General features: G+C 42.4%; 1 protein-coding gene across 3 annotated transcripts in view; it reads right to left on the bottom strand.

The window, feature by feature from the left end:
* EFHC1 (EF-hand domain containing 1) overlaps positions 1-27,561 on the bottom strand; it is a 63,652-nt gene that overhangs the window by 3,592 nt on the left and 32,499 nt on the right. For 2 of the 3 annotated variants that reach the window (XM_022582114.3, XM_022582115.3), the window contains exons 7-10: positions 22,718-22,858; positions 19,031-19,244; positions 18,535-18,682; positions 1,260-1,470 (exon numbers count right to left, since the gene is read on the bottom strand). In XM_022582114.3, coding sequence (XP_022437822.1) covers positions 1,260-1,470; positions 18,535-18,682; positions 19,031-19,244; positions 22,718-22,858 — 714 coding nt within the window. The remainder of the gene's footprint in view (positions 1-1,259; positions 1,471-18,534; positions 18,683-19,030; positions 19,245-22,717; positions 22,859-27,561) is intronic. The other variant, XM_022582116.3, reaches the window with a different exon arrangement.

Raw genomic sequence — 27,561 nt, forward strand, 5'->3', positions numbered from 1 at the left:
AAACCGGGAAGGTAGGTCAGAGTATCCCCATCTTCACGAAATCAAAGCTCAGATGGAGTAAATGGCCTGCCCAAGGTTTCAGGTTTGACATTTGTAAGAGCACTGTCATTCCCGAGGCATTTCTGTTCTTTATTCAATTACAAGACTGTCCATCCAGTCAGCACAGAGTAAGACTTAGAATAGCAGAGGTTGCTGCTATCACAGCCTAACAGAAAAATCTAGTCATGTCACTGCTCAAACCAAGTCCCCTGAAACACCTGTGAGTGGCAGTAAACACACTGATCTGCTGTGGCTACTTTAAGGACATGTGCAAATCCATCCCGCCCCTGCTTTCCCTGTCCCACCTCCCCTGACTGCAGCTCCTCTCTCCCAGGTCAGGTCACAGATAGCACAAATGACTTAGAAATCGAAGGCTGGGTGTGCTGTCAGCCTGAGACTTGGGAAGCTAGATGGGCATTTGGCCCACTTGAACTGTTATCCTTCTACCTGCCTCCCTCACTTCTTGCTAATGTTCCCATCTGAAAAACCCTCATCTCCAACCTAGTCACACTGGCCCCAAACAGAAGGCTTCCCTAAATGACACCTAACTTCCAAACATCCCTTTTTCCTAATGTATCATTAAGAAGGACTACAGCATCACAATGTTCTTCATCAGTGAGAATGTCTCAATAACATTAGCCACCATCGTTGGCAACAGTGCGAGAAAGTTTGTCCCGACTTCTAGGGGAACCCTGGTCAAAGGGGTTTATAACGAAAAAGAGGTATGAAATGCCCTCTTCAGCTCCCTCATGGAAACTCTCGGAGGAGATCGTCCATGTCATCCCTCCACTGGCAGCTGACCACGGACCCCCTACTGGCGGATGCTGCTGTCCAGGGCAGCAGTCACGCCCTCTCCCACGCCAGCCCTACTGATGGGCTAACGTAGGCTGTGAAGGTGTCAAAGGCTCCCACCATCCTGCTCAGTCCACCTTTTCAATCTGCCCTTGGCAGCCACCCTCCTTTAGCCCTGACATGGTTCACTGGCCGCTCTGTGCTGTCTGGCCCCTGCCCACTTAAAGAGATGCCCTACAGCAGCAGTTAGGAAAGGATGCCAATGCCAGACTCAAGGGCAAATGCCATAATCAGGACCAAACAGCAGATCTGATGTGAACACCCCAAGTCTTCCCCAGTTAAAATGAAATACAAATGCAACTGCCTTTGGGAACGAGTGAGCGGTGCCCAGCCTCTGCAATCAACCCCGAACAGGAACTCCTACTCACCTCCTTAACCAAGGAATCATCAACTGGGAGGTGAAAAGAGTCACAGATTTTAAAGAACGTCTCCCTGTCCACATGTCCTGAAGCTTCCTTGTCATAAATTTGAAACATCTTGCGGATGTTGTCCCTGCACGGGCGATCTTTCCCTTGCCTCTGGATCGTGTCTATCAGGGCCTCCAGTTCCTGCACGCCTGGGTCCTCTTCCATTTGCTGGCTGTGGAGAGAGGAGATGGATGGATGTGGTATTTATTCTCGAATGGTCTTACCTCAGTGACCGAAGTTCTCACTTGGTGAAGTTGGGGGAAGCATCTGACGACAAACAGCTCTGATGCTGAGCCGATCAATAACTGAACACTTGCCTGCAGGGGCTGGCAGATGGCTGAGCTCACGGCAGGAACCCTGACTAGGCTCAGCCTCCCTTGCTGCCATCTATTAAATCCCTGCAAAGAGCCAAATCTACCACCACTACCACCCCCAAGTCTGGTGTTTGTGGGAGTCACATGATTGTCATCATCTATGTTACAGAATCTAAAAATAAATGTTTTAGAAACAGACTTAAAAGTAGTATGATGGGGACTTCCCTGGTGGCGCAGTGGTTGAGAGTCCGCCTGCCGATGCAGGGAACACGGGTTCGTGCCCTGGTCCGGGAAGATCCCACATGCTGCGGAGCGGCTGGGCCCGTGAGCCATGGCCGCTGAGCCTGCGCGTCCGGAGCCTGTGCTCCGCAACGGGAGAGGCCACAACAGTGAGAGGCCCGCGTACCGCAAAAAAAAAAAAAAAAAAAAAAATAGTAGTATGATGAAGAAATCAAAGAGGATCAAAAGGGAAACAAAATATCTAGAAGCAAAAATGGAAATACAGTTGACCCTTGAACAAAGCAGGGTTTAGGGGCATCAACCCTTCACACAGTCAAAAATCTGCATATAACTTACGGAACCACATATTCGGAGGGCTGACTGGATCTGCAGATTCAACGCACTAAGGATTGTGTAGTAGTATAATACATATTTACTGAAAAAATGTGCATATAAGTAGATGACACAGTTCAAACCTGTGTTATTCAAGGGTCCCTTGTACTACACACCAAAATTTATGGGATGCAGCAAAAGCAGTTCTAAGAGGGAAGTTCACAGTAATAAATGCCTACATTAAGAAAAAAGAGGGAGTTCCCTGGCGGACCAGTGGTTAGGACTTGGTGCTTTCACTGCTGTGGCCTGGGTTCAATCGCTGGTGGGGGACCAAAGATCCTGCAAGCTGCATGGTGCAGGCAAAATAAATAAATAATAGAAAAAAGAAAGATCTCACATAAACAACCTAGTTTATACCTCAAGGAACTAGAAAAAGAAAAAACTAAGCCTGAAGTTAGCAGAAGAAAGGAAATAATAAAGATCAGAGCAGATATAAAGAGAGACTAGAAAAAGTATAGAAAAGATCAGTGAAACTAAGAGCTGTTTTTTAAAAAAAGATAAACAAAACTGACCAACTTTTAGCTTGACCAATTTTTAAAAAAAGAGAAAAGACTTAAAGTCAGAAATGAGAGGAGACATTACAACTAATACCACAGAAATATAAAGGGTTGGAAGAGGCTACCATGAACAAGTACACATCAACAGACTGGATAACCTGGAAGAAATGGATAAATTCCTGGAAACATACAACCTACCAAGCCTGAATCATGAAGAAGTAGAAAATCCGAACAGACCAATAACAAGTAAGGAGATTTAATCAGTAGTCAAAAACCTCCCAACAAAGAAAAGCCCAGGACCAGACAGTTTCATGGTGAATTGTACCAAACATTTAAAGAATTAATACCAATCCTTCTCAAATTCCTCCAAAAAACTGAAGAGGAGGAAACACTCCCATCCCAAATTCATACTACAAGGCCAGCATTACTTTGACATCAACACCAAACAAGGACACTACAAGAAAAGAAAATTACAGACCAATATCCCTGGTGAACACAAAAGTCCTCAACAAAACAGTAGCATACTGAATTCAACAGCACATTAAAAGGATCGTACATCATGATCAAGTGGGATTTATCCTTACCATGCAAGGATGATTCAACATACACAAATCAATACACCACATTAACAGAATGAAGAATAAAAATCGTATGATCATCTCAATAAATACAGAAAAAGCATCTGACAAAATTCAACATTCTTTCATGATGAAAACTCTCAACAAGTTAGGTATAGAAAGAATGTACCTCAATGTTATAAAGGCCACACATGACAAGCCCCCAGCTAACTTCATACCCAGTAGTGAACAAGACAATGATGCCCACTCTGTAAGATCAGGAACAAGACAAAGATACCTACTCTTGCCACTTCTATTCAACACAGACCTAGCCAGAGAAATTAGGCAAGAAAAAGAAATGAAAGGCATCCAAATAGGAAAGGAGGAAGTAAAACTTTGTTTCCAGATGACATGATCTTAATACCGTATATTAGCCTTTAGAAAATGCTAAAGACTACCAAAAAACTGTTAGAAGTAATCAACAAATTCAGTATACAAAACCAACATACAAAAATTAGTTGCTTTTGAACTTCCCTGGTGGCACAGTAGTTAAGAATCCACCTGCCAGTGCAGGGGACATGGGTTCGAGCCCTGGTCCGGGAGGATCCCACATGCCGCAGAGCAACAAAGCCTGTGCGCCACAACTACTGAGCCTGTGTGCCACAACTACTGGAGCCCACGCACTTAGAGCCCATGCTCTGCAACAAGAGAAGCCACTGCAATGAGAAGCCCGTGCACCGCAACAGAGTAGCCCCCACTCGCTGCAACTAAAGCCCATGCGCAGCAACAAAGACCCAATGCAGCCCAAAATAAAATAAATAAAATTTATTTAAAAATTAGTTGCTTTTCTATATACTGACAATGAACTATCGAAAGAAAAATTAAGAAAATGATTTCATTTACAATAGCTTTTTAAAAATTACTTAGTAATAAATTTAACCAAGAAGGTGAAAGGCCTATACATTGAAAACTGTAAGACATTGATCAAAGAAACCGAAGAAGGCAAATGGAAAGATATTTTGTATTCTTGAATTGGAAGAATTAACACTGTTAAAATGTTCATACTATGCAAAGCCATCTATAGATTCAATGCAATCCCCACCAAGATTCCAATGGCATTTTTCACAGAAATAGAAAAAAAATCCTAAAATTCATATGGAACTACGAAAAACAAAATAAAAACCCAAATAGCCAAAGCAATACTGAGAAAGAAGAACAAAGCTGGAGACATCACACTTCCTGATTTCCAACTGTATTACAAAGCTATAGTAAGCAAATCAGTATGGAACTGCTATAAAAACAGACACATAGACCAAAGGAATAGAACAGAGAGCCCAGAAATAAGCCCACACATATATGGTCAACTAATCTTTAACAAGGGTGCCAAGAATACACAATGGAGAAAGGATAGACTTCAGTAAATGGTGCTGGGAAAACTGGATATCCACATGCAAAAGAATGAAACTGGGGGCGGAGTCAAGATGGCGGTGTGGGAAGACACAGAGTTTCTGTCTCCCCACAACTAGGGTGCCTGCTGGACGCTGGTGGGGGACCTTGATGCCCAAGGAGACAGGAAGAACCCCCAAGCGAACTGGTAGGACATCAGGGGACTGAGTGGGGAGGAGAAGTGGAGGCCAGACAGGACCAGAGCCCCTGAGAGGCGGCTGAGGAGGGGGGAGGGGTTCGCACACCTGGAGGCACCCTCAGGGGCTCAGATCGGTGGGGAGGGCACCCAGCATTTCCCCTGCCCAATGGGCCAGGGAAGTCTGCCCAACTCTCAGGCCAGGTCCTACGCCCTCAGAGGACCCCTGCAGGCCAAGGTGGCCCTGGGGGTGTAGGGGGAGAACAGGAGAGGCAGGTGGGAGAGACCCTCCAGGACCAGTGGGTGTCTGCCCCACCCACTCGAGCCCAGGAAGCCTACTGGGCTCCCAGGTGGGGTCCCCTGTCCTCTGAGACTGGAGGCAGGAGGGACGCCTGGGCCCCCTCTGTTGAGCCTAAGCCCCACCCCCAACAGCCTCCAGGACCTTTTCCAGCCCTGTGGGTCCTAAGCATAGGCCCTGCCCACCCCACCCAAACCCCACTCCTGTTTAGGCCCTGCCCTCCACAGCCAAGGCCTTTTCCACCTTTTTTTAAAAAAAATTTTATCCTCCTCTTTTTTACTATTGTGGTTCTGTTTTATCTTCTGGTTGTTGTTTCATCTATATTTTTATTTTTATATTCTTTCTAACATATCTGTTAGTTTCCTAGTCTAATTATATTTTTTACTTTGTTATTGTTCTCCTTTCTTTTGTTGCCGCCCCGCACGGCTTGTGGGATCTTGGATCACAAGCCGGGGTTCAGGCCGAAGCTCCTGTGGTGGGAGCTCTCAGTCTGAACCACTGGACTAACAGAGAACCTCAGACCCCAGGGAATACTTATCGGAGTGAGGTCTCCTGGAGGTCCTCATCTTGGCACCAAGACCCAGCTCTACCCAACAGCCTACAAACTCCAGTGTTGGAAGCCGCAGGCCAAACAACCAGTAAGACAGGAACACAATCCCACACATTAAAAAAAAAAAAAAAAAATGAGATGACAAAAAAATATGTCACAGATGAAGGAGCAAGGTAAAAACCTACAAGACCAAACAAATAAAGAGAAAATAGGCAATCTACCTGAAAAAGAATTCAGAGTAATGATAGTAAATGTGATCCAAAATCTCAGAAATATAATGGAGGAACGGATTGAGAAAATACAAGAAATGTTTAACAAAGATCTAGAAGAACTAAAGAAGAAACAGAGATGAACAACACAATAACTGAAATGAAAAATACACTAGAAGGAATCAATAACAGAATAACTGAGGCAGAAGAACGAATAAGTGAGCTGGAAGACAAAATGGTGGAAATAACTGCTGAGGAGCAGAATAAACAAAAAAGAATGAAAAGAATTGAAGACAATGTCAGAGACCTCTGGGACAACACTAAACGCACCAACATTCAAATTATAGGGGTCCCAGAAGAGGAGGAGAAAAAGAAAGTATCTGAGAAAATATTTGAAGAGATTATAGTTGAAAACTTCCCTAACATGGGAAAGGAAATAGTCACCCAAATCCAGGAAGAACAGAGAGCCCCATGCAGGATAAACTCTAGGAGAAGCACACCAAGACACATATTAATCAAACTAACCAAAATTAATTTCAAAGAAAAAACACTAAAAGCGGCAAGGGAAAAACAAAAAATAACATACAAAGGAATCCCCATAAGGTTATCAGCTGATTTTTCAGCAGAAACTCTGCAGGCCAGAAGGGAGTGGCAGGATATACTTAAAGTGATGAAAGAGAAAAACCTACAACCAAGATTACTCTACCCAGCAAGGATCTCATTCAGATTCGATGGAAAAATCAAAAGCTTTTCAGACAAGCAAAAGCTAAGAGAATTCAGCACTATCAAATCAGCTTTACAACAAATGCTAAAGAAACTTCTCTAGGCAGGAAACACAAGAGAAGAAAAAGACCCACAAAAACAAACCAAAAACAGTTGAGAAAACAGTAACAGGAACATACATATTGATAATAACCCTGAATGTAAATGGATTAAATGCCCCAACCAAAAGACACAGACTGGCTGAATGGATACAAAAACAGGCCCATATATATGCTGTCTACAAGAGACCCACTTCAGACCTAAGGACACATACAGACTGAAAGTGAAGGGATGGAAAAAGATACTCCATGCAAATGGAAATCAAAAGAAAGCTGGAGTAGCAATACTCGTATCAGATAAAATAGACTTTAAAATAAAGACTGTTACAAAAGATAAGGAAGGACAGTACGTAATGATCAAGGGATCAATCCAAGTAGAAGATGTAGCAATTGTAAATGTTTATGCACCCAACATAGGAACACCCCAATACCTAAGGCAAATGCTAACAACCATGAAAGGGGAAATCGACAGTAACACAATAATAGTAGGGGACTTTAACACCCCACTCACACCAAAGGACAGATCAAACAGAAAATAAATAAGGAAACACAACCTTTAAATGACACAACAGACCAGATAGGTTTAATTGATATTTATAAGAACATTCTGCCTGAAAGTAGCAGAATACACTTTCTTTTCAAGTGCACATGGAAGATTCTCCAGGATAGATCACATCTTGGGTCACAAATCAAGCCTCAGAAAATTTAAGAAAACTGAAATCATATCAAGCATCTTTTCTGACCACAACGCTATGAGACAGGGACTCAATTACAGGAAAAAAACTGTAAAAACACAAATACATGGAAGCTAAACAGTGCGCTACTAAATAACCAAGAGATCACTGAAGAAATCAAAGAAGAAATAAAAAAATACACAGAAACAAATGACAATGAAAACACGACAACCCACAACCTATAGGACGCAGCAAAAGCAGTTCTAAGAGGGAAGTTTATAGCAATTCAATCTCACCTCAAGAAACAAGAAAAATCTCAAATAAACAATCTAACCCTACACCTGAAGCAACTACAGAAAGAAGAACAAAGAAAACCCAAAGTCAGTAGAAGGAAAGAAATCATAAAGATCAGAGCAGAAATAAAAGAAATAGAAACAAAGAAAACAATAGCAAAGATCAATAAAACTAAAAGCTGGTTCTTTGAGAAGATAAAATTGATAAACCCTTAGCCAGACTCATCAAGAAAAAAAGAGAGAGGACACAAATCAATAAAATTAGAAATGAAAAAGGAGAAATCACAACTGACACTGCAGAAATACAAAGGATTATAAGAGACTACTACAAACAACTATATGCCAATAAAATGGACAACCACGAAGAAATGGACAAATTCTTGGAAAGGTACAATTTTCCAAGACTGAACCAGGAAGAATTAGAAAGTATAAACAGACCTATCACAAGTAATTAAATTGAAACTGTAATTAAAAATCATCCAACAAACCAAAGTCCAGGACCAGATGGCTTCACAGGCGAATTCTATCAAACATTTAGAGAAGAGCTAACACTGATCCTTCTCAAACTCTTCCAAAAACTTGCAGAGGGAGGAACACTCCCAAATTCATTCTACAAAGCCACCATCACCCTGATACCAAAACCAGAAAAAGATATCACAAAAAAAGAATACTACAGACCAATATCACTGATGAAGACAGATGTAAAAATCCTGAACAAAATACTAACTAACAGAATCCAACAACATATTAAAAGGATCATACACCATGATCAAGTGGGATTTATCCCAGGGATGCAAGGATTCTTCAGTATACGTAAGTCAATCAATGTGATACGCCATATTAACAAATTAAGGAATAAAAACCATATGATCATCTCAATAGATGCAGAAAAAGCTTTTGACAAAATTCAACACCATTTATGATAAAAACTCTCCAGAAAATGGGCATAGAGGGAACCTACCTCAACATAATAAAGGCCATATATGACAAACCCACAGCAAACATCATACTCAATGATGAAAAACTGAAAGCATTTCCACTAAGATCAGGAACAAGACAAGGATGTCCACTCTCGCCACTATTATTCAACATAGTTTAGGAAGCCCTAGCCATGGCAATCAGAGGAGAAAAAGAAATAAAAGGAATACAAATTGGAAAAGAAGAAGTAAAATTGTCACTGTTTGCAGATGACATGATACATAGAAAATCCTATACCACCAGAAAACTACTAGAACTAATCAATGAATTTGGTAAGGTTGCAGGATACAAAATTAATGCACAGAAATCTCTGGCATTCCTATACACTAACAATGAAAAATCAGAAAGAGAAATTGAGGAGACAATCCCATTTACCACTGCAACAAAAAGAACAAAATACCTAGGAATAAACCTACATAAAGAGGTGAAAGACTTGTACTCAGAAAACTATAAAACACTAATGAAAGAAATCAAAGATGACAGAAACAGATGGAGAAATATACTATGTTCTTGGATTGGAAGAATCAATATTGCAAAAATGACTATACTACCCAAAGCAATCTACAGATTCTATGCAGTCCCTATCAAACTAACAACGGCATTCTTCACAGAATTAGAACAAAAAATTTTACTATTCGTATGGAGACACAAAAGATCCCGAATAGCCAAAGCGATCTTGAGAAAGAAAAATGGAGCTGGAGGAATCAGGCTCCCTGACTTCTGACTATACTACAAAGCTACAGTAATCAAGACAGTATGGTACTGGCACAAAAACAGAAACATAGATCAATGGTATGGGACAGAAAGCCCGGAGACAGACCCACGCACATATGGTCACCTAATTTACGACAAAGGAGGCAAGAACGTACAATGGAGAAAAGACAGCCTCTTCAATAAGTGGTGCTGGGAAAACTGGACAGCTACATGTAAAAGAATGAAATTAGAACACTCCCTAACACCATACACAAAAATAAACTCAAAATGGATTAAAGACCTAAATGTAAGATCAGACACTATAAAACTTAGAGGAAAACATAGGAAAAACACTCTGACATAAACCACAGCAAGATCTTTTTTGACCCACCTCCTAGAGTAATGAATATAGAAACAAAAATAAACAAATGGGACCTAATGAAACTCAAAAGCTTTTGCACAGCAAAGGAAAACATAAGGCAAAAAGACAACCCTCAGAATGGGATAAAATATTTGCAAATGAAACAATGGACAAAGGATTAATCTCTAAAATATACAAACAGCTCATGGAGCTCAATATCAAAAAAACCAAATAATCCAATTAAAAAATGGGTGGAAGACCTAAATAGACATTTCACCAAAGAAGATATACAGATGGCCAAGAGGCACATGAAAAGATGCTCAACATCACTAATTATTAGAGAAATGCAAACCGAAACTACAATGAGGTATCACCTCACACTGGTCAGAATGGCCATTATCAAAAAATCTAGAACAATAAATGCCAGAGGGGATGTGGTGAAAACGGAACCCTCCTGCACTGTTGGTGGGAATGTAAATTGATACAACCACTATGGAGAACAGTACAGAGGTTTCTTAAAAAACTAAAGTAGAACTACCATATGACCCAGCAATCCCACTACTGGGCATATGCCCTGAGAAAACCATAATTCAAAAAGAGACGTACGGGGCTTCCCTGGTGGCGCAGTGGTTGAGAGTCTGCCTGCCGATGCAGGGGACACAGGTTCGTGCCCCGGTCCAGGAAGATCCCACATGCCACGGAGCGGCTGGGCCGTGAGCCATGGCCGCTGAGCCTGCGCGTCCGGAGCCTGTGTTCTGCAACGGGAGAGGCCACAACAGGGAGAGGCCCGCATACCGCAAAAAAAAAAAGAGAGACGTATGTACCACAATGTTCATTGAAGCACTGTTTACAATAGCCAGGATATGGAAGCAACCTAAATGTCCATCGACAGATGAATGGATAAAGAAGATGTGGCACATATATACAATGGAATATTACTCAGCCATAAAAAGAAACGAAACTGAGTTATCTGTAGTGAGGTGGATGGACCTAGAGTCTGTCATACAGAGTGAAGTAAGTCAGAAAGAGTAAAACAAATACTGTATACTAACGCATACATATGCAATCTAAAAAAAAGTGGTACTGATGAACCTAGTGGCAGGGCAGGAATAAAGACGCAGACATAGAGAATGGACTTGAGGACATGGCGGGGGGCGGGGACAGAGGGGGAAGCTGGGGCAAAGTGAGAGTAACATCAACATGTAACAGTTAGCTAGTGGGAAGCAGCAGCATAGCACAGGGAGATCAGCTTGGTGCTTTGTGACGACCTAGAGGGGTGGGATAGAGGCTCAAGAGGGAGGGGATATGGGGATATATGTATGCACATGGCTGATTAACTTTGTTGTACAACAGAAACTAACACCGTATTGTGAAGCAATTATACTCCCATAAAGATCTATTTAAAAAAAAAAAAAGAAACTGCATCCCTATTTTATACAATTCAAAAAAATTAACTCAAAATGCATTGAAGACCTAAACATAAGACCCGAAACTGTAAAACTCCTAGAAGAAAACATAGGAAAAAAGGTCCTTGACACTATTCTTGGCAATGATTTTTTGGATATGACACCAAAAGCACAGGCAACAAAAAACAAAAATAAACAAGTAGGACTACATCAAACTAAAAAGCTTCTGCATGGAAAAGGAAATAATCGACAAAACAAAATAATCAACAGAGTGGGAGAAAATATTTGCAAACTGTCTTCGTCCATTCAGGCTGCTATAACAAAAAACTAGAGACTGGGTCGCTTATAAACAACAGAAATGTATTTATCACAGTTCTGGAGGCTAGAAGTCCAAGCTCATGGCGCCACAGATTCCATGTGGTGGCTAGTGAGGGCTCTCTTCCTGATTCATGGCCAGTGCTTTCTCATTGTGTCCTTGAAAGGTGGAAGGGGGCTAGTCAGCTTCTGAGGCCTTCTTTATAAAGCCATTAATTACCTCCCAAAGGCTCCACCTCTTAATAGCATCACATCAGGACATCAAAATGAATTCTGGGGGGACACAAACATTCAAACCATAGCACAAACCATATATCTGATAAGGCATTAAGATCTGAAATATATAAGGAATTCACATGTATCAACAGCAAAAAACCCAAACAATTCGATTAAAAAATGGGCAGAACTAAAGAGACATTTTTCCGAAGAGGACATACAAATGGACAATAGGTACAAGAAAAGATGCTCAGCATCGCTAATCATCAGGGAAATGGAAATCAAAACCACAGTGAGGTATCACCTCACAACTCTTAGGATAGCAATTCCCAACAGTGGTGGGAATTGGTGTAGCCACTATGGAAAACAGTAAAGAGGTTCCTCAAACAATTAAAAATAGAGCTACCATATGCTCCAACAATCCCACTTCTGGGTGTGTATATATATATATGAAGGAAACAAAATTAGTATCCCAAAGAGACATCTGCACTCTCATGTTCTTTGTAGCATGATTCACAATAGCCAAGATATGGAAACAACCAAACTGTTCCTTGAGAGATGAACAGATTTAAAAAAGAAGTCCTGCCACTTGCAACAACATAAATGAACCTGAAGGACATTATGACTAGTGATTTTAGACATATTAAAAAATGCTGAACTCATAAAAACAGAGAGTGGAAGGGTGGTTGCCAGGGGCTGGAGAGTAGGGGGAAAAAGGAGATGTTGGTCAAAGGGTACACTCAGTTACAAGGTGAATAAGTTCTGGGGATCTAAGGCACAGCACTGTGACCATATAGTTCTGTATACCTGAAATTTGCTAAGAGAGTAGATTTTAAGCATTCCCGCCACTCACCCACAAGAATAAATGGTAACTATGTGAGATGGTGGATGTGTTAACTGACTTGACTGTGATAATCACTTCACAGTGTATATGTATATCAAATCATCACATTGTACGCTTTAAATATATATGGTTTTGTCAATTATGCCTCAATAAAATTGGCAGAGGAGAAGTAGTATGATGAATTTGGAGCCAAGTTCCGGGATGGCTGGTCTGGTCACTGTGTGCAATGGATTAAGGAAGAGAGTGGAGGTGGGCAGATGAGTCAGGAGGCACTGTGGGTGCCTCAGCAAACACTGGTGGGTACCTGCCCAATATTCACCCTCTCCTTTTTCATAACAGAGCCCTCACTTTGTCTGGAGCAGCAATCAGGAGTGGCCGAGTGATACAGCCCAGACAATGAGATGTAAGGAGAAGTTGCTAGGTGGTGCTTCTGGATAAGCCCTTTAAAAACAGGAAAGACATGACAAGATTGGCTTTTCAGTCTCTTACCCCTTTGTCCTTCCCCTCTTCCTGCCTGGAATATAGATGCAGTCCTGGAAATGGAACATTCACTTGTAACCACAGAGAGGAAAGCATGAGGACAAAAGCTACTTGCTCAGAATATCTGAGGCGAGAGAGAAGTCAGGTCTCTACTGGGCTGGGAAAGCTCTGGACCACTGACCTCCAGACATTGTGTTCCATAAGAAAACATAAAACTCCACTGGGTTAAGCTAATATAAATTTGTTTCTGTTGTTACTGCTGCTGTTAAGTTCACATAAATGCAATTCCAAACTGATTGAGTGCTTTAAATTAGGAAATGGTGGTGAGAATGAAAAGAAGTCAGAGGCAAGAGATATTGTAGAATAAAATAAAAGAACTTAGCAGCATATTGAGTATGGTGCAGAATAGAAGACGAGGTTTCAAATCAAGGTAAATGGAGCCCTGAGGTGACCAAGAGAAAGAGGGGAGCTGACATTCACTGCTTGCCTCCTGTGTGCCAGACACCAGGCTGGTGCTTTACACACATTATCACAACTCACTGTCATCACCACTTGATGAGGCAGATGAACAGAAAGAAGGAAGAAGGATGAAGGAACAGCAGGTGTGCCAGGAAGGTGAAGACAACAGTGGTCTCAATTTTAGCTGTACGAAGTGAGAGGTGCTGGTGGCTCAGATGCATGGAGACCCATCGAGCAGGCAGACAGGAGTCTGGGAGCAGAATCAGGAGAACGTCAGGATGGAGAGCGACTTATTCAGACACTCTACGATGTGATGAGATCGTCCAGAGTTTAGAGACAGAGAACAGGAGGACCAAAACCAGAACCTTGAGAAACACCAACCTAGTAGACAGAAATAGGAAAAAGATACAAAGAATAAGCTTCCAGGGAAGTAGGAGGAGTATCAGAGGCTCTGACTTTCTAGAACTCAAAAGAAAGGGTTTCAAAAAGGGGGTGGTAAAGAGTAATTTACATTATATGTAGATCAGAAAGGCTCAACACTAGACCAGGGGGTTGGCCCAGAGGCCAAAGCCAGCCGGCAGCCTGTTTTTCTAAATAAAGTTTAATCAAAATACAGCTACACCTACTCATTTACACACTGTCTATGGCTGCTTTCACCCCACAGGTGCACAGCTGAGTAGTTACAACAGAGATTCTGGAATGGCCTACAAACCTGAATTATTTACTACTCTTTGCAAAAAAGTCTGCCAACCTCTGCCCTAGACAATGAGCTCCTATTCCCTCACCTGGCTGCCTAGATGTTTATTAAAGTCTGGCATATGGTGCAGGCGCCAATATCACTGAATTAATGAATAAATGACAAAAGACCATTAGATTGGAAAACAATCAGTAACCTCAAGTAAACAACTTCTGAAGAGTGTCTGGATACGAGAGCAGTCAGAGAGGAGGCGGTGACAGACACAGAAGAATTAAATTTGGAGAAATGGGAGCTACTTAGCTGTGACAAGAAGGTAAAGAGATAAGTAAAGAAACACTCTAAGGTGAAGAGTAGGAAAACAGAAGCAGCTCACACTGGATCACTGGGTCTGTCTGAGACCATCTGCAAAGTGAATACAGAGGTGCTTGGGGCTTCAAGAAAATGGAAAAGAAAGTGAGACTATTTGGAAATGCCTATATGGGAAAAATTGCTGCAAGTGAAAAAGAGAAGATGAAAAGGATTGTCGAGCAGGGGAGGAGGGTCCTCCTGAAGCTGAAGAGCACAGACGGGCAAGTCAACCAAACAAGGACAAGATATGCGAACACGCGGGTGTTCATGCTCTTCACACGGGGAGGGTTTGTGCAGAGGAGTGGGCTTATGAGCAATCTGTTATCTGTAAGTCTGAGTTCAGTGTACAGCAATGAAGACCCAAGCCTGAAAAGAACTTCAGATGAAGTCAATACTCCAACCACTTGTGCACTGTTTTAATCTTCCAGCTCAGAGAAGGAAGATGGCTAACTGCAAATTTCATCATCCTGTAACTAACACTTGATATAAAAAGTTCTCAGGCCTGACAAGTACTCAGGATCCCTTTTCATTATTCTTAGCAATGATTACTCAAATACAGGATTTGTATTTCCTTAGAGCATGACCTTTGTATTCATATCACCTTCAAGCATCTTCTCTCATTCACCTCTCTGACCCATCACAAGAGAAGAGGGGTAAAGTGAGGATCAAAACAAGGATAGCCATGGATATCTTAACCCAGAACTTGAATTTCTCTTTATCTTATTCTAAGACACCAATACCTTCTCTTGACCCCACTTCGCCGGCCAGCTACTCCCCCATTTTTCTGTTCCCCTTTGCACCAACTTCCTCAAGAGGGGGCTATACTTCCAAGCTCGAATTCCTCTCCTCCCATTCTCTTAAGACCACTCCCGCCCCTCCTATTCCAGTGGAAGTCTGCACTGAGGTCCCCAGTGTCCCCTACACATTGCTAAATCCCCATGTGACACAATGAATCACTGTCTTCCTTGATTTGCAGGCAATTCTTGTTTTTGCAAGGCTCAGATATGCATGAATTTCACTTACCACCATCTGGTTAAATAACCCAGTCCCTCAACAACACAGTTCAAATTTCAGTTAGTAACTGTGAGTAACTGCCTCAAGTGCAAATTGTCAGATTTTCAGTCCACGAATCATTACACAAGTAATAGATGTGCATCACGATCAGCGACAATCATATCACTTCTTTGAAAGTCTGTCAGTGACTGATCACTGGGCATCTGTTTTTCAAGTCACACACAGACAGCAAAGTGTGTAGCTTATGTTGCCTCCTTTTCTCTAAAGGATAAACTCAAGTGACATTTTACAAAAATGGATAACTGAAAGAGAGAACTGGTCGACAAAGATGAGAGCGTGGCAAAGAAACCAAAAGAGGTAGAGCTAGAAGCAGAATTCAAGTCAAACACAATGGAGTTAGAGAAGAAATAGCTGACCGTGGGAATGCTGACACTGCCGTGGTTTAAGAGACTCTCGATGTGCAGGCAGAGGACCCTAGCAAAGGCTGGCTTATTGACATAAATGAGGGAAGTGGTCGTAACGAAAAGGATGAAGACACACGCCTTGGAGCAACTAAGCCCGTGCACCACAACTACTGAGCCTGCACTCTAAAGCCCTCGAGCCACAACTACTGAAGCCCATGCACCTAGAGCCCATGCTTTGCAGCAAGAGAAGCCACTGCAATGAGAAGCCCGCGCACCGCAACGAAGACCCAATGTAGCCAAAAAAAGAAAAAAAAGGATGAAGATATCCCAGATGCCAGCAAACAAAAAACTTCACATTAAAAGAACTCTGAGATATTTCACTCATTAAAGGAACTCTAGGATGTATTTCGCAACATCGAAAGCAAAAATAATAAAATGTTGGAAGTCAATCCAAACTTGGAAAGGAATATGACAATTTGCCGAGGCACAGAAAAGACGTTCACTCTGTATCATAAGTTACATGACAAGAAGGCAAGCACTGTTCCAACTACTCTTAATATGCTTTTTATAAAGAAATAAAACACTTTGAATTCTCAATGTTGCCAATGTCTTAAATTACAGTGCACTAACAAAAATCAATTTTACTACTTTTCATTTCCCTATACATTTATAACCATCAGAGCTTTTCATGTTTTGACAAAAATTTTTTAAAGTTGCAGAACAGCAGTAAATTTTCCCATTGGTGCTGAGATTGTTCTCATGGTCACGTTTACAGTCCCTACTGTGCAAAAGGGGACGGCCTGGGTTCAGGACACCACACCCACTTGGTTTTCTTCCTGCCTCACTAGTCGTCCTGCTCAGTTTCTCTTCCCAACTCAGTGCTGGAGAACCCCAGAGCGCAATCCTTGGAGCTATTCTCTCTTCTTTGTCTACAATGACTACCTGAGAGATTTCACCCAGTCTCATGGCTGAAAATATCATCTATATGCCCACAACTCCCACAGTCCCAGACCTCTCACCTGAGCTCCAGATTTATATATCCAACAGCCCGTTTGATCTCTCTACTTGAATATCTAATAGGTATCTTAAACCTAGTACATTGGACTTCCCGGGTGGCGCAGTGGTTAAGAATCCGCCTGCCAATGCAGGGGACATGGGTTTGGAGCCCTGGTCGGGGAAGATCTCCAAACCCATGGAGCAACTAAGCTCGTGCGCCACAACTACTGAGCCTGTGCTCTAGAGCCTGCGAGCCACAACTACTGAGCCTGCGGGCCACAACTACTGAAGCCCGCGCACCTAGAGTCCATGCTCTGCAACAAAAGAAACCACTGCAACGAGAAGCCTGCACACTGCAACGAAGAGTAGCATCCTCTCGCCGTGACTAGAGAAAGCCTGTGTGCAGCAATGAAGACCCAACATAGCCAAAAAATAAATAAAATTAAATAAAAATTAAAACGAAAAAAAAAAAACCCTAATATATTCCAAACGGAAATCCCTCCTGCCTCCGCCCTGCCAGAAAAAACCCTCCTCTACCCACAGTAGACTTCTTCCCCATCTCAGTTGGTGGCAACTCCTTTCCAGCTGCTCAGGCCAAAAACCTTAGTCATCCTTACCTACTCTCTTATCTCCCCTATATCATCTGTCTGAATCCTTATTAGCTCTACCTTAAAATATACCCCAAATCAGACCACTTCTCCCCACCTTCACTGATACTACCCTGGTCCATGCACCATCATCTCTTGCCTAAATCACTGCCACATTCTCCTAACTAATCTCCCTCTGAATCTATTCTTAACACAACAGCCCCTTCTTTTAAAACACATGTCAAATGGTGCCCCTCCTCTACTCGGAAGCCCCATGGTGGTTCTCGCTTTCACTCAGAGGAAAGCCACCACCCTTCCAGAGACCTAGCAGGTCCTACACAACCTGGGCCCTTGCTAACTTCCTACCTCCAGCTTCTGCTTCTCTTCCTCACTCCTCCACTGCCGCCACTCACCAGCCTACTTCTTGCCAGTGTTACCTGTGTGCTCCGAGTGTGCTAATACGTAGGGTCTTAGCACTCACTGCTCCCTCTCTTCCTGGAAAGCTCTCCCTCCACACGTCCACGCAGCTGACTCCTTTACCTTCACGTGTCTGCTCAGTGCCACCTTCTCAAGGTGTGACCACCTCCCCCAACCAACTGCAACCCACCCCCACCTTCCAGAACCCTTATCACCCTTGTTTTGCTCCACTTCCCCACAGCACTCATCACCCAACACACTGCATAACTAACTTACTGGTGCTGTTTATTAGCTATCTCCCGCTGCTTAGAGGGTCAACTCCATGAGGGCAGCAACTTCTGGTCTATTTTGTTTACTGATAAAAGCCTAAGGGCCTAGTGATAGTGTCTGATACATACAAGGCACTCAATAATTATTTGCTAAATATATGAAGTTGAAAAAGTTCTAAGTTACTAGTTATTATATTGGACCCAGGTAACCTAGGTTGTCTAAGACCTTTCATTGGTGAGGGAAATCCGAAAATCTAAAATGTGATCATCCATTCATTTTAAGAACTGCTTCCTGAATATCTCATTGTGCCAAAGCCAAAATGGACCGTAGATGGTCAAACATACTTGTCCAATTCTGGTGCAGGAGCTCCTTGCTTTCGAACACGGCTCTGAACTGACAGGAGTGCTTCTGGTGAATACTGGGCAGCATTGCTCTCCATGTATTTCAGAACACAGTCGTCTGTATCAAGGATGACGAACCGGTGGCCAAACACTGGGGAAAGGGTAGAAATACACTTTGCCTGGTTATGCTCTTATCAGGCAACCGAGAGTAAAAATTCACAGATATGTATTTGTGACCTAGACTAATGAACTTTCAGTTGCTCTCTAAACTAATATGCACTAGTTTGCTCGGTGTTTAGGGAGCTCAGAGTTTTCATCTACAGCCAACAAATGCAACTAATTTACAATTTAATTGATAAAGGAGATTTATACACTGTACCACATGTACAGCTGGACTGCAGACTAACTGCTTCCTACAAGGGTTAACTGAATTAAATTCCCAATAAGAAGAACCCATTCACTTGGCCAGAAAGAGAGCCTGAACTGTGTTGAGACTTACCCTCAATCACAGCACCAATGAAGAAGTCACTGGGGCCATAATAGATGGGGTTTTCCACCGAGGAACCTGGTTTGACAACTTTAGTTCTGCCAAGATACTTGCCCCCAATGATACCAGAATTGCGAACAGGAGGCTCAAAGATACTGATCATGTCAGTGGCTAGAAAATAAGAGAAGACAAATCGGCGGTCTTTGTCCTCTGGGATGGGGGATTCCTGGAAAGGTGAAGAAAAGAGTATATTATGAAGGTACGTGATCTACGCAGAAGCCTCAAACTGAAATATCTACGGGGACTAGGGTACAATATAAGCCTAACATATGAAGTATAATATAAATGAACAGTATGGGGTGGGGCTCCGGGGGCCGGGAAAGGACATACCTCATCTAAGGGAGGCTGCCCCAACTCACCTCCACTTGACTGTTGCCATGTGGGAATGAATATAGGCCCAATGTTGCTAGATCCAATTTTTCATGAGAAAACAGAAATCTGGATTACTATATAAAAACCCTGACTTTAAAATGTTGACTTCAACTCTTTAAAAGCACCAGGCAGGCCAAAGAAAACATATGGGCTACATTCTGTCCACAGGCTGCCAGTCTGAAACCTCGTGGCTGACATTATGTTCAACTTCGAGGACACTAAAGTGATTATGCAAAGCTTATGCCTTTAAACAAATCCATTTTTATACATAATTTAAAAAAGAAAATTTAAGAAGGGAGGAAGGAGTAATATGTCATAGAGTTGAAGTGATTCTGAGAAACTACGTTGTTGATAAGACTTTTCCTAAATCAAATCACCGAGAAACAAATTCCAGACTGAACAAGCCTAAATACAGACATGCTTATTCTTGACTAAAATCCTCTCACATCACAATTTCAGCACACACCTTCTCATTCAGACCATGGAATTATCTGTGTCATAATTTCTCATTTAGTAGAGAAAGTCATTGGATTTCCTCTTAGTAAAATAATTTCCTCATACCATTCCCTGACAGTCTCCAAACTTTTTTTGTTGAACACCCTTATAATAAAAAAATTTTTTTAAACAAATAAAAATAAAATCACATCATTCCTCTCCTCTCAAACCTCCAGAGGATTCCCATCACACTTAGAATAAAATAAAGTTCTAAGCAGGACTACAGGCACGGGTGTACAAGGGGGTTGGGAGCAACAGCTCACCCTGGCAGGAAGGAGTATTTAAAAATTTGTTTTTAATTGTTTTTGCCATTTTATTTTGAACTAAGTTTATCAGACTTACAGAAAAGTTGCATAGTTGAGAATTCTCGTAAGCCCATCACCAAGCCTCACCTAACAGTAATATCATAGCACAGTTATCATAATCATAACATAATCCTAGCACAGTTATCAAACCCAGAAAATGATGGTATAATGCTTTAAATAAACTACTGTCCTTATTCAAATTTCACCTGTTTTCCACTTATGTTCTTTCTCTGTTTCAGGATCCTATACTGCATTAGTTGTTATTTCTCTTTAATCTCATCCAATTTGTGACAGTTCCTCAGTCTGCTCTTGTCTTTCATGACCCTGACATAAGTACTGGTCAATTATTTTGTTGACTGTCCCTCATGCATCTCACTTTTGCATCTTTGGCAAAAATACCACAGGGGGGGAAAAAAAACACGTCCTTCTCTGTGCATATCAAGGAGTTCATGATAACAAAACATCTTTTTATTGGTGATGTTGAACTTGATCACTTGGTTAAGAAGATACCTGGTGGGTTTCTCCCCTGTAAAGTTACCATCTTTCCCTTTGCAGTTAGTAAAAATCTTGAGGGAGATACTTTGAAACCATGAAAATCTTGTTTCCCCTCAAAGGTTTTCCCACTAATTTTAGCATCCCTCGATGGACCTTGTCAGCAACAAGTACTGCTGAGGTGTGTGCTTAATGGTAATTTTCTATTGCACTCTTCTCTTCTCCATTTGTTCATTGAAATTCTACTGTATGATAATCTCCAGGTCCATCATGTTGCTGCAAATGACATTATTTCATTCCTTTTTATGGCTGAGTAATAGTCCATTGTATGTACGTATGTGTGTCTGTGTGTGTGTGTATATACATACATACATACATATATATGCCACAACTTCTTTATCCATTCATCTGTCAGTGGACATTTAGGCTGCTTCCATGTCTTGCCTATTGTAAATAGTGCTGCTATGAACATTGGGGTGCGTGTACCTTTGCGAATTATATTTTTCGTTAGGTTGAGTCCTAGTCCTGTCTCTGTCTAAGCAGTTAAGGCCTGGGACACATCAATTAGCCTCTCTGATTCTTATGTTTTGAAACATAAAATGAGTATATTATATTGCCTGACTCACAGACAGTGTATGTGTAAATAAATTCATTTACCCATTCATCCAACGGTTACTGAGTGCCTACAAAGTCTAAAGAGACATGACCCCTGCCCTCAAGGAGTTCATAGTTACTATGTCATAATTCAACAAACCTCTTGAACTTTAACAGTAACTCAAAGAACTTAGCAACAATGCAAAACCTTCATTAATGAGAATTCTTAACGTATGGAGTGTTCTAGTTGACCTAGAATTTGCTAGAACTCCCTTGTTTCAAAGCTTTTTCAATATTTAAAAAATACATTAGTCAACTATGTTCTCATTTAATTTTTATTTTTTCAAATACATTTCTATTCCCAGAGTAACTTATTTCAATTTCTCCTATTTATGTCTATATTTCTAAATAAAGTGGTTATATTTCTATTTCTGCTTTTTTTCTTATTTTTAAAGACATTATCCTTTGAATTCTTATCAGTAATTTGCTTCAGGTAATTCAGCCAGTGAATGGAACACTCAGGATTTGAATTTATGTCTGTTTCCAAACCTCTTAGCCACTAGCCATATGACCTCTCAAAGTTCACATCTATTAAATTAGTATGATTCCATTTGTTACATTTAATGAATATAAAATACATCAAGCTAGATATCACCAATGATAAAAATTAGTAAGACATGGTCCCTACCCTCAAGAAAATCACAGTTCACTGGAAAGGCACACAAATAGATAATCTGAATGTAAGTCAAGCTTTCATAATTGCTTAATAAAAAAGGCCAAAATGCCTGTCAAAATTTGAGGGATAGAGAGATTAATGATTTAAGAAAGACTGTGAGGGCAGATAGGACTTGAGCTAGGTCTTGGTTCAGGGGCACCATACTTAATACTATCCAACCTGCCTGAAGGTTGGAACCAATGGTTGTTTAAATAAACACATAACTCTGACAGCTGTTACTCTAGAGCTTACAGACAAAAAGGACAACTGTGCACAGTACTGAGACAGAACAGAATCTTAGGATATAAAAGTTGTCCTTGGGGCTTCCCTGGTGGTGCAGTGGTGGGGAGTCTGCCTGCCGGTGAGGGGGACGCGGGTTCCGGCCCTGGTCCGGGAGGATCCCGCATGCTGCGGAGCGGCTGGACCCATGCACTGCAGGTACTGAGCCTGCGCTCCGGAGCTGGCGAGCCACAACTACTGAGCCCGTGTGCCACAACTGCTGAAGCCCGTGCACCTAGAACCTGTGCTCCACAGCAGAGGCCTGTGCACCACAACGAAGAGTGGCCCCTGGTCACAACTAGAGAGGGCCCACGTGCATGGGCGAAGACCCAGTGCAGCCAAAAATAAAGTAAATAAAATAAATTAAAAAACAAAAATTGTCCTCACCAGTGCAGCCAAATAACGAAGCACCTTGTTCTCATTCATCAGCATTTTAATAACATCTTTTTTTGGAGCTTTTGGAATGAGCGCAAAGCAATTCTGAGCAGAGTCTTCAACTAGTCCATAACCGTTATAGGGAGGTAATTCCTGAAGAAACACAGGAAGAAATAAAGCAGATGCTCCTTGTTCTAAAAATTAAAGGTAACTGTAAGTTTCTTTTTAAAATCTAGAAAACATTTATTTAAAAGCAATTTCTACATATACAAATGTAATCAGAAAAAAATAACATACTCCATTCCTCTTTATAGATTTTACACCATGATCACTGCTCACACAAGTGACTGATGATGCTACAAAGTAACCCTCAGGGCTGGATTTAATCTATCACTGATGTCCACTGACCCCTTACTGCCAAAGCAGAGCCTGGCCCTGCTCCCAGCCCCAATCCTGGCCCCTGTGGCCCTCCATCACGGTGAAGCCCGTGGGTCTGTCTGTGACTTCGTCTGGGGTGTGGGTCTCAGCCTGGCAGATCTGGAAACTGTTTTCTCAATTCACCCAAAGTGGGCACGTGTGTGTGTCGGAGGTAGGGGTAAGGTGGGGGTGTCTGGACTTGGTTCATGCTACTTACTTCCGAGTTACCTCCGTATTTCTAATATTTTAATTTCTTTTTTTAAAAAGTTTTAATTTTATTTATTGATTTTTGGCTGCATTGGGTCTTCGTTGCTGCGTGCGGGCCTTCTCTAGTTGCAGTGAGCGGGGGCTACTCTTCGTTGCGGTGCACAGACTTCTCATTGCAGTGGCTTCTCTTTATTGCGGAGCATGGGCTCTGGGCATGTGGGCTTCAGTAATTGTGGCTTGGGCTCAGTAGTTGTGGCGCACAGGCTTAGTTGCTCCGAGGCATGTGGGATCTTCCCGGACCAGAGCTCGAACACGTGTCCCCTGCATTGGCAGGCGGATTCTTAACCACTGTGCCACCAGGGAAGTCCCTATTTTTATTTCTTCATTTTTGCCTAAGAGAATGATAGCCATACTTCACTGAGAACTCACACCCCCCTGTCCACACACGATTCCCCTTTCCTAGTGAAGGAGCAAACTCATGGAACTAAATTCCAGATGCAAAGGTTATTTGGTGAGTGTGAAAATTTAGGATGAACCTGTTTTTCATTTAGGTTCCATGAAGGGCTGAAAGCACCACTATAGGATGCTAAGATTTGTTTGTCTAAAAACTTAAGTAGAGGGCTTCCCTGGTGGCACAGTGGTTGAGAATCTGCCTGCCAATGCAGGGGACATGGGTTCAAGCCCTGGTCTGGGGAAGATCCCACATGCCGCAGAGCAACTAGGCCCGTGAGCCACAACTACTAAGCCTGCGCGTCTGGAGCCTGTGCTCTGCAACAAGAGAGGCCACGACAGTGAGAGGCCCGCGCACCGCTATGAAGAGTGGCCCCCACTCGCTGCAACTAGAGAAAGCCCTCGCACAGAAACGAAGACCCAACACAGCCAAAAATAAAAATAAATTTTTAAAAATAATAAAAAATCATGTATCTAAAAAACCCACAAAACTTTAGTTCAGAGGTTATTTTCCTCCCTCTCATCAATGCTAGGTGGACTGCAGCTGAGTTCTTTTTCTCTGACTCCTTTCTGCTATGCTTTCTCAGCAAACTAGCTTGTACCATGCTGTTACTTGTAGATACCCTCCCCAAATCTTTTAATATACTGTATTCAGGGACTTTTAACAAGTTAGTCTATATGAGCCCTGCTCCATCTGCAACAGGGGACTCCCTCAGAAACCAGGGACTCTGCTATGTTCGTCCAAGGTGGGGTGCTTAGAACACTGATCCTTCACCCACTTCCTGGGCTGTAGTTAATGTGATCTTCATGGCTGGAATACGACTAATGGATCCAGTAGATGGACGATGACTTAATTTGCTCCAAATGCAAAACCACTACTCAGTGAATATACACGGTTGCCAATGGACAGAAGGACCTGGGGTGAGGCACTGCATGCTAAGCTGACTTACTCTGGAGGTGGGCGGAAATGCACAGTGGTGGAGTCTAGTATCAATACACAGTGAGAGCAGCCTGGTTGGGGGGTGTGGGGGGAGGTTAAGGAGTTTTAAAATAGGGAGGTAAGTTTCTGAGCACCTTCCTCTCAAATTCCTTTTGTTTTAACAGGCTTCTACCTAGTTTTCCCAAGTTGCATCTCATTTCCTCTGCTTGGAAAAAGACCTTCTCTAAATATCAGCCCCTGTGCCTGTGGTCCTGGCACCATGCTCTTCATGCTCCAAGCTACTGCCTGGGTCCTGTTCTAAGCTAGAACCATTCCTCTGACTGGACATTATCACGCCTAGACACTCCTATTCGTATGACCCACCTTCCAGAGCTTCTGCCCAGGCTTTCTTAATAATGCACGCACACACAAAGTCTTAAGAGTCCCTCATCCTTCAGATGCTGCCTTCAGAGGCCAGCTCTACGGCAGATGAGCTCTCCTGGTCCTGGCTTCTTCCTCCTCCCTACTAGCATGTCTCCAGATGGATCCAGCACATCTGGTTTCTGGATCCATGTGGACTTACTCCTGATCTGGCAGATCAACCTGACCTGGGTATCGAGATTCTCAAATTACATATATGCACTGCATATCCACTTCTGTCCCTGCCCATCAGCTTGACTCTGGCTTGGTCCCTCTAGAACCTGCTACGGCTCTCATCCCTGTGTTCCAACTACATTGTGTAGAGTTTAGATGACTGAGAGGTGATGATTGAGGAGAGCTAAAAGGTATTTGCTGCTTGGTAAGTGGAGCTTTCCTACTCATTTCCAACAAAGACTTTCATGGAGAGGCAGAGAGGATTTATTTGTAGCAGAATTATTTATTATAGAGAAAATAAACTGACCAAACACTATAATTAATGTGCCATATGTAAGGATGGAGAAGTCATTGTATTATACAGAGTGACTGAGACAGGGCAAAACAAACAAACCAAAATCTATAGTGGTTCTCCAGTTCTCTCTGCTCCCTATCCAAGTCTTCCCTCCCTTTCTTTCTTTAGAAGACAAGTTTGGGGAGTGGAAAGGTGATAGTAATGAGGATGGAGAGCAGGGCTATTCTAGGACTCAAAGCTTTTATCAGCTCAAAACACAGATCAAAGCCGTCCACTAGGAAAAGTGCACCAGTGTGCTACAAGCCCTCCCCATCCTACTTCCTGGTTAGGTGAGACTCCTCCTTATGAGAATGTTTGACATTTAACAGGATTACCCTTGTACTTTTCATTGTGATGCCTGGACTGCAATCTCACACAATACTTATCTATAAACTCAAGTGGTGGAGTAGTTTGGTTGATCAAAATCTAGATCTGTTCACATGGTATTTTTCCTGTAGACTGCATCAAATGCTGCCCCCAAAACTGGGGCATAGGGACATGGGTTTTATTATAATTCTTAATCCATGAGCACATTCATGGGTAAGGAGTTCTATCAGAGGAAAAACTGACAGCAAGAGGCACTATCATCACCCACACTCCCTTCTGGAAGTTTTATTGCCCCAGGAACGCCTAGCACCAAAATCCAAATCCTTCTTTGTAATTGTTTTTATAAGATGTTGCTTCTAAAAGCCTTGCCTAAGATATCACTTGCCTTTGAGGGGAACAAATACATACTACCTAGGCAGTCTTCTTCAGTCTATCCAGGAAATACACCACATACCTCCTATTTGCCAGGCACTGTGTTAGGTGCTAGGAGCACAAAGATGAACAGTGGTCCTGCTGTCAAGGAACTTAGTCTCACAGAAAAATTCATAAACAGATGTTTTAATACAATAAGTGCTAGTGGAGGGAGGCACAGAGTATCCCAGGAACACAGACGATGGGGGGCGAGCCCTGCCTGGGACTTCAGAGAAGCCTTCTTGGAAGAGAGAAAGCCTACACTGAGTTGTGAGAGTTAAGAAAAAGCCGTGTAGAGAAATGATGGAGAAGTGGTTCAAGCAGGAGAAAGAGCATTAGCGAAAGTCCAGGGGAATAAAACAGGATGCAGAACCACCTGTAATTCAGCAGAATTGGAGGCTAAGTGCAAGCAGCATGGGCAGCAGATGCGGGGAAGGCAGGGGCCCAGGCTGGAGGAATTCAATCATTCCATCATTCCAGTAGTGTCTTTCAAAAAGAAAAAAGCCCACAGACATTATTTTATACACACGCTGGCAAAATAAAGATGGGCCGCAGGTGCTAATACACTATTTTATACATGGGCAACAAAGAGGTTGTTTGAGTTGTTCCTGCCCCAAATATGTACAACAAGCACCAGTGTTTCGGTCTACAACACTGTGGCCTTAATACTTTAGATGCTTGTTGAATCTGCTGTGTAATGTGTAATTCTGAAAACATGCAATTGTCATTTCAAACTCTAAAATATGTGGCTGAGCCACTCTGAAGGTTCAAGTTTATTAAATTATTATTTTGGTACATTAAAGACACCATGAACTTACTCTCAGAGTGGGCTCTGAGGTGCACAGAACTGAATTTTGGGGTTCTGCGTGATTTTAAGGACAGCGATGTTGCAATTAAAGAACACTGTCTTCCAACATCTTCAGTGAATCAGTTTTTGTTTTGCTCCCAGTCACTTTTTTTTTTTTTTTTTTGGTACGCGGGCCTCTCACTGTTGTGGCCTCTCCCGTTGCGGAGCACAGGCTCCAGACGCACAGGCTCAGCGGCCATGGCTCATGGGCCCAGCTGCTCCGCGGCACGTGGGATCTTCCCGGACCGGGGCACGAACCCATGTCCCCTGCACCGGCAGGCGGACTCTCAACCACTGCGCCACCAGGGAAGCCCTCCCAATCACTTTTTAAGTAAAAGGGTTTGATAAAT

Source organism: Delphinapterus leucas, chromosome 10, assembly GCF_059928025.1.
Source record: "Delphinapterus leucas isolate spDelLeu-1000000601 "Yukka" chromosome 10, BTC_Dleu_Yukka2, whole genome shotgun sequence".
Classification (NCBI taxonomy): Eukaryota; Metazoa; Chordata; class Mammalia; order Artiodactyla; family Monodontidae; genus Delphinapterus; species Delphinapterus leucas.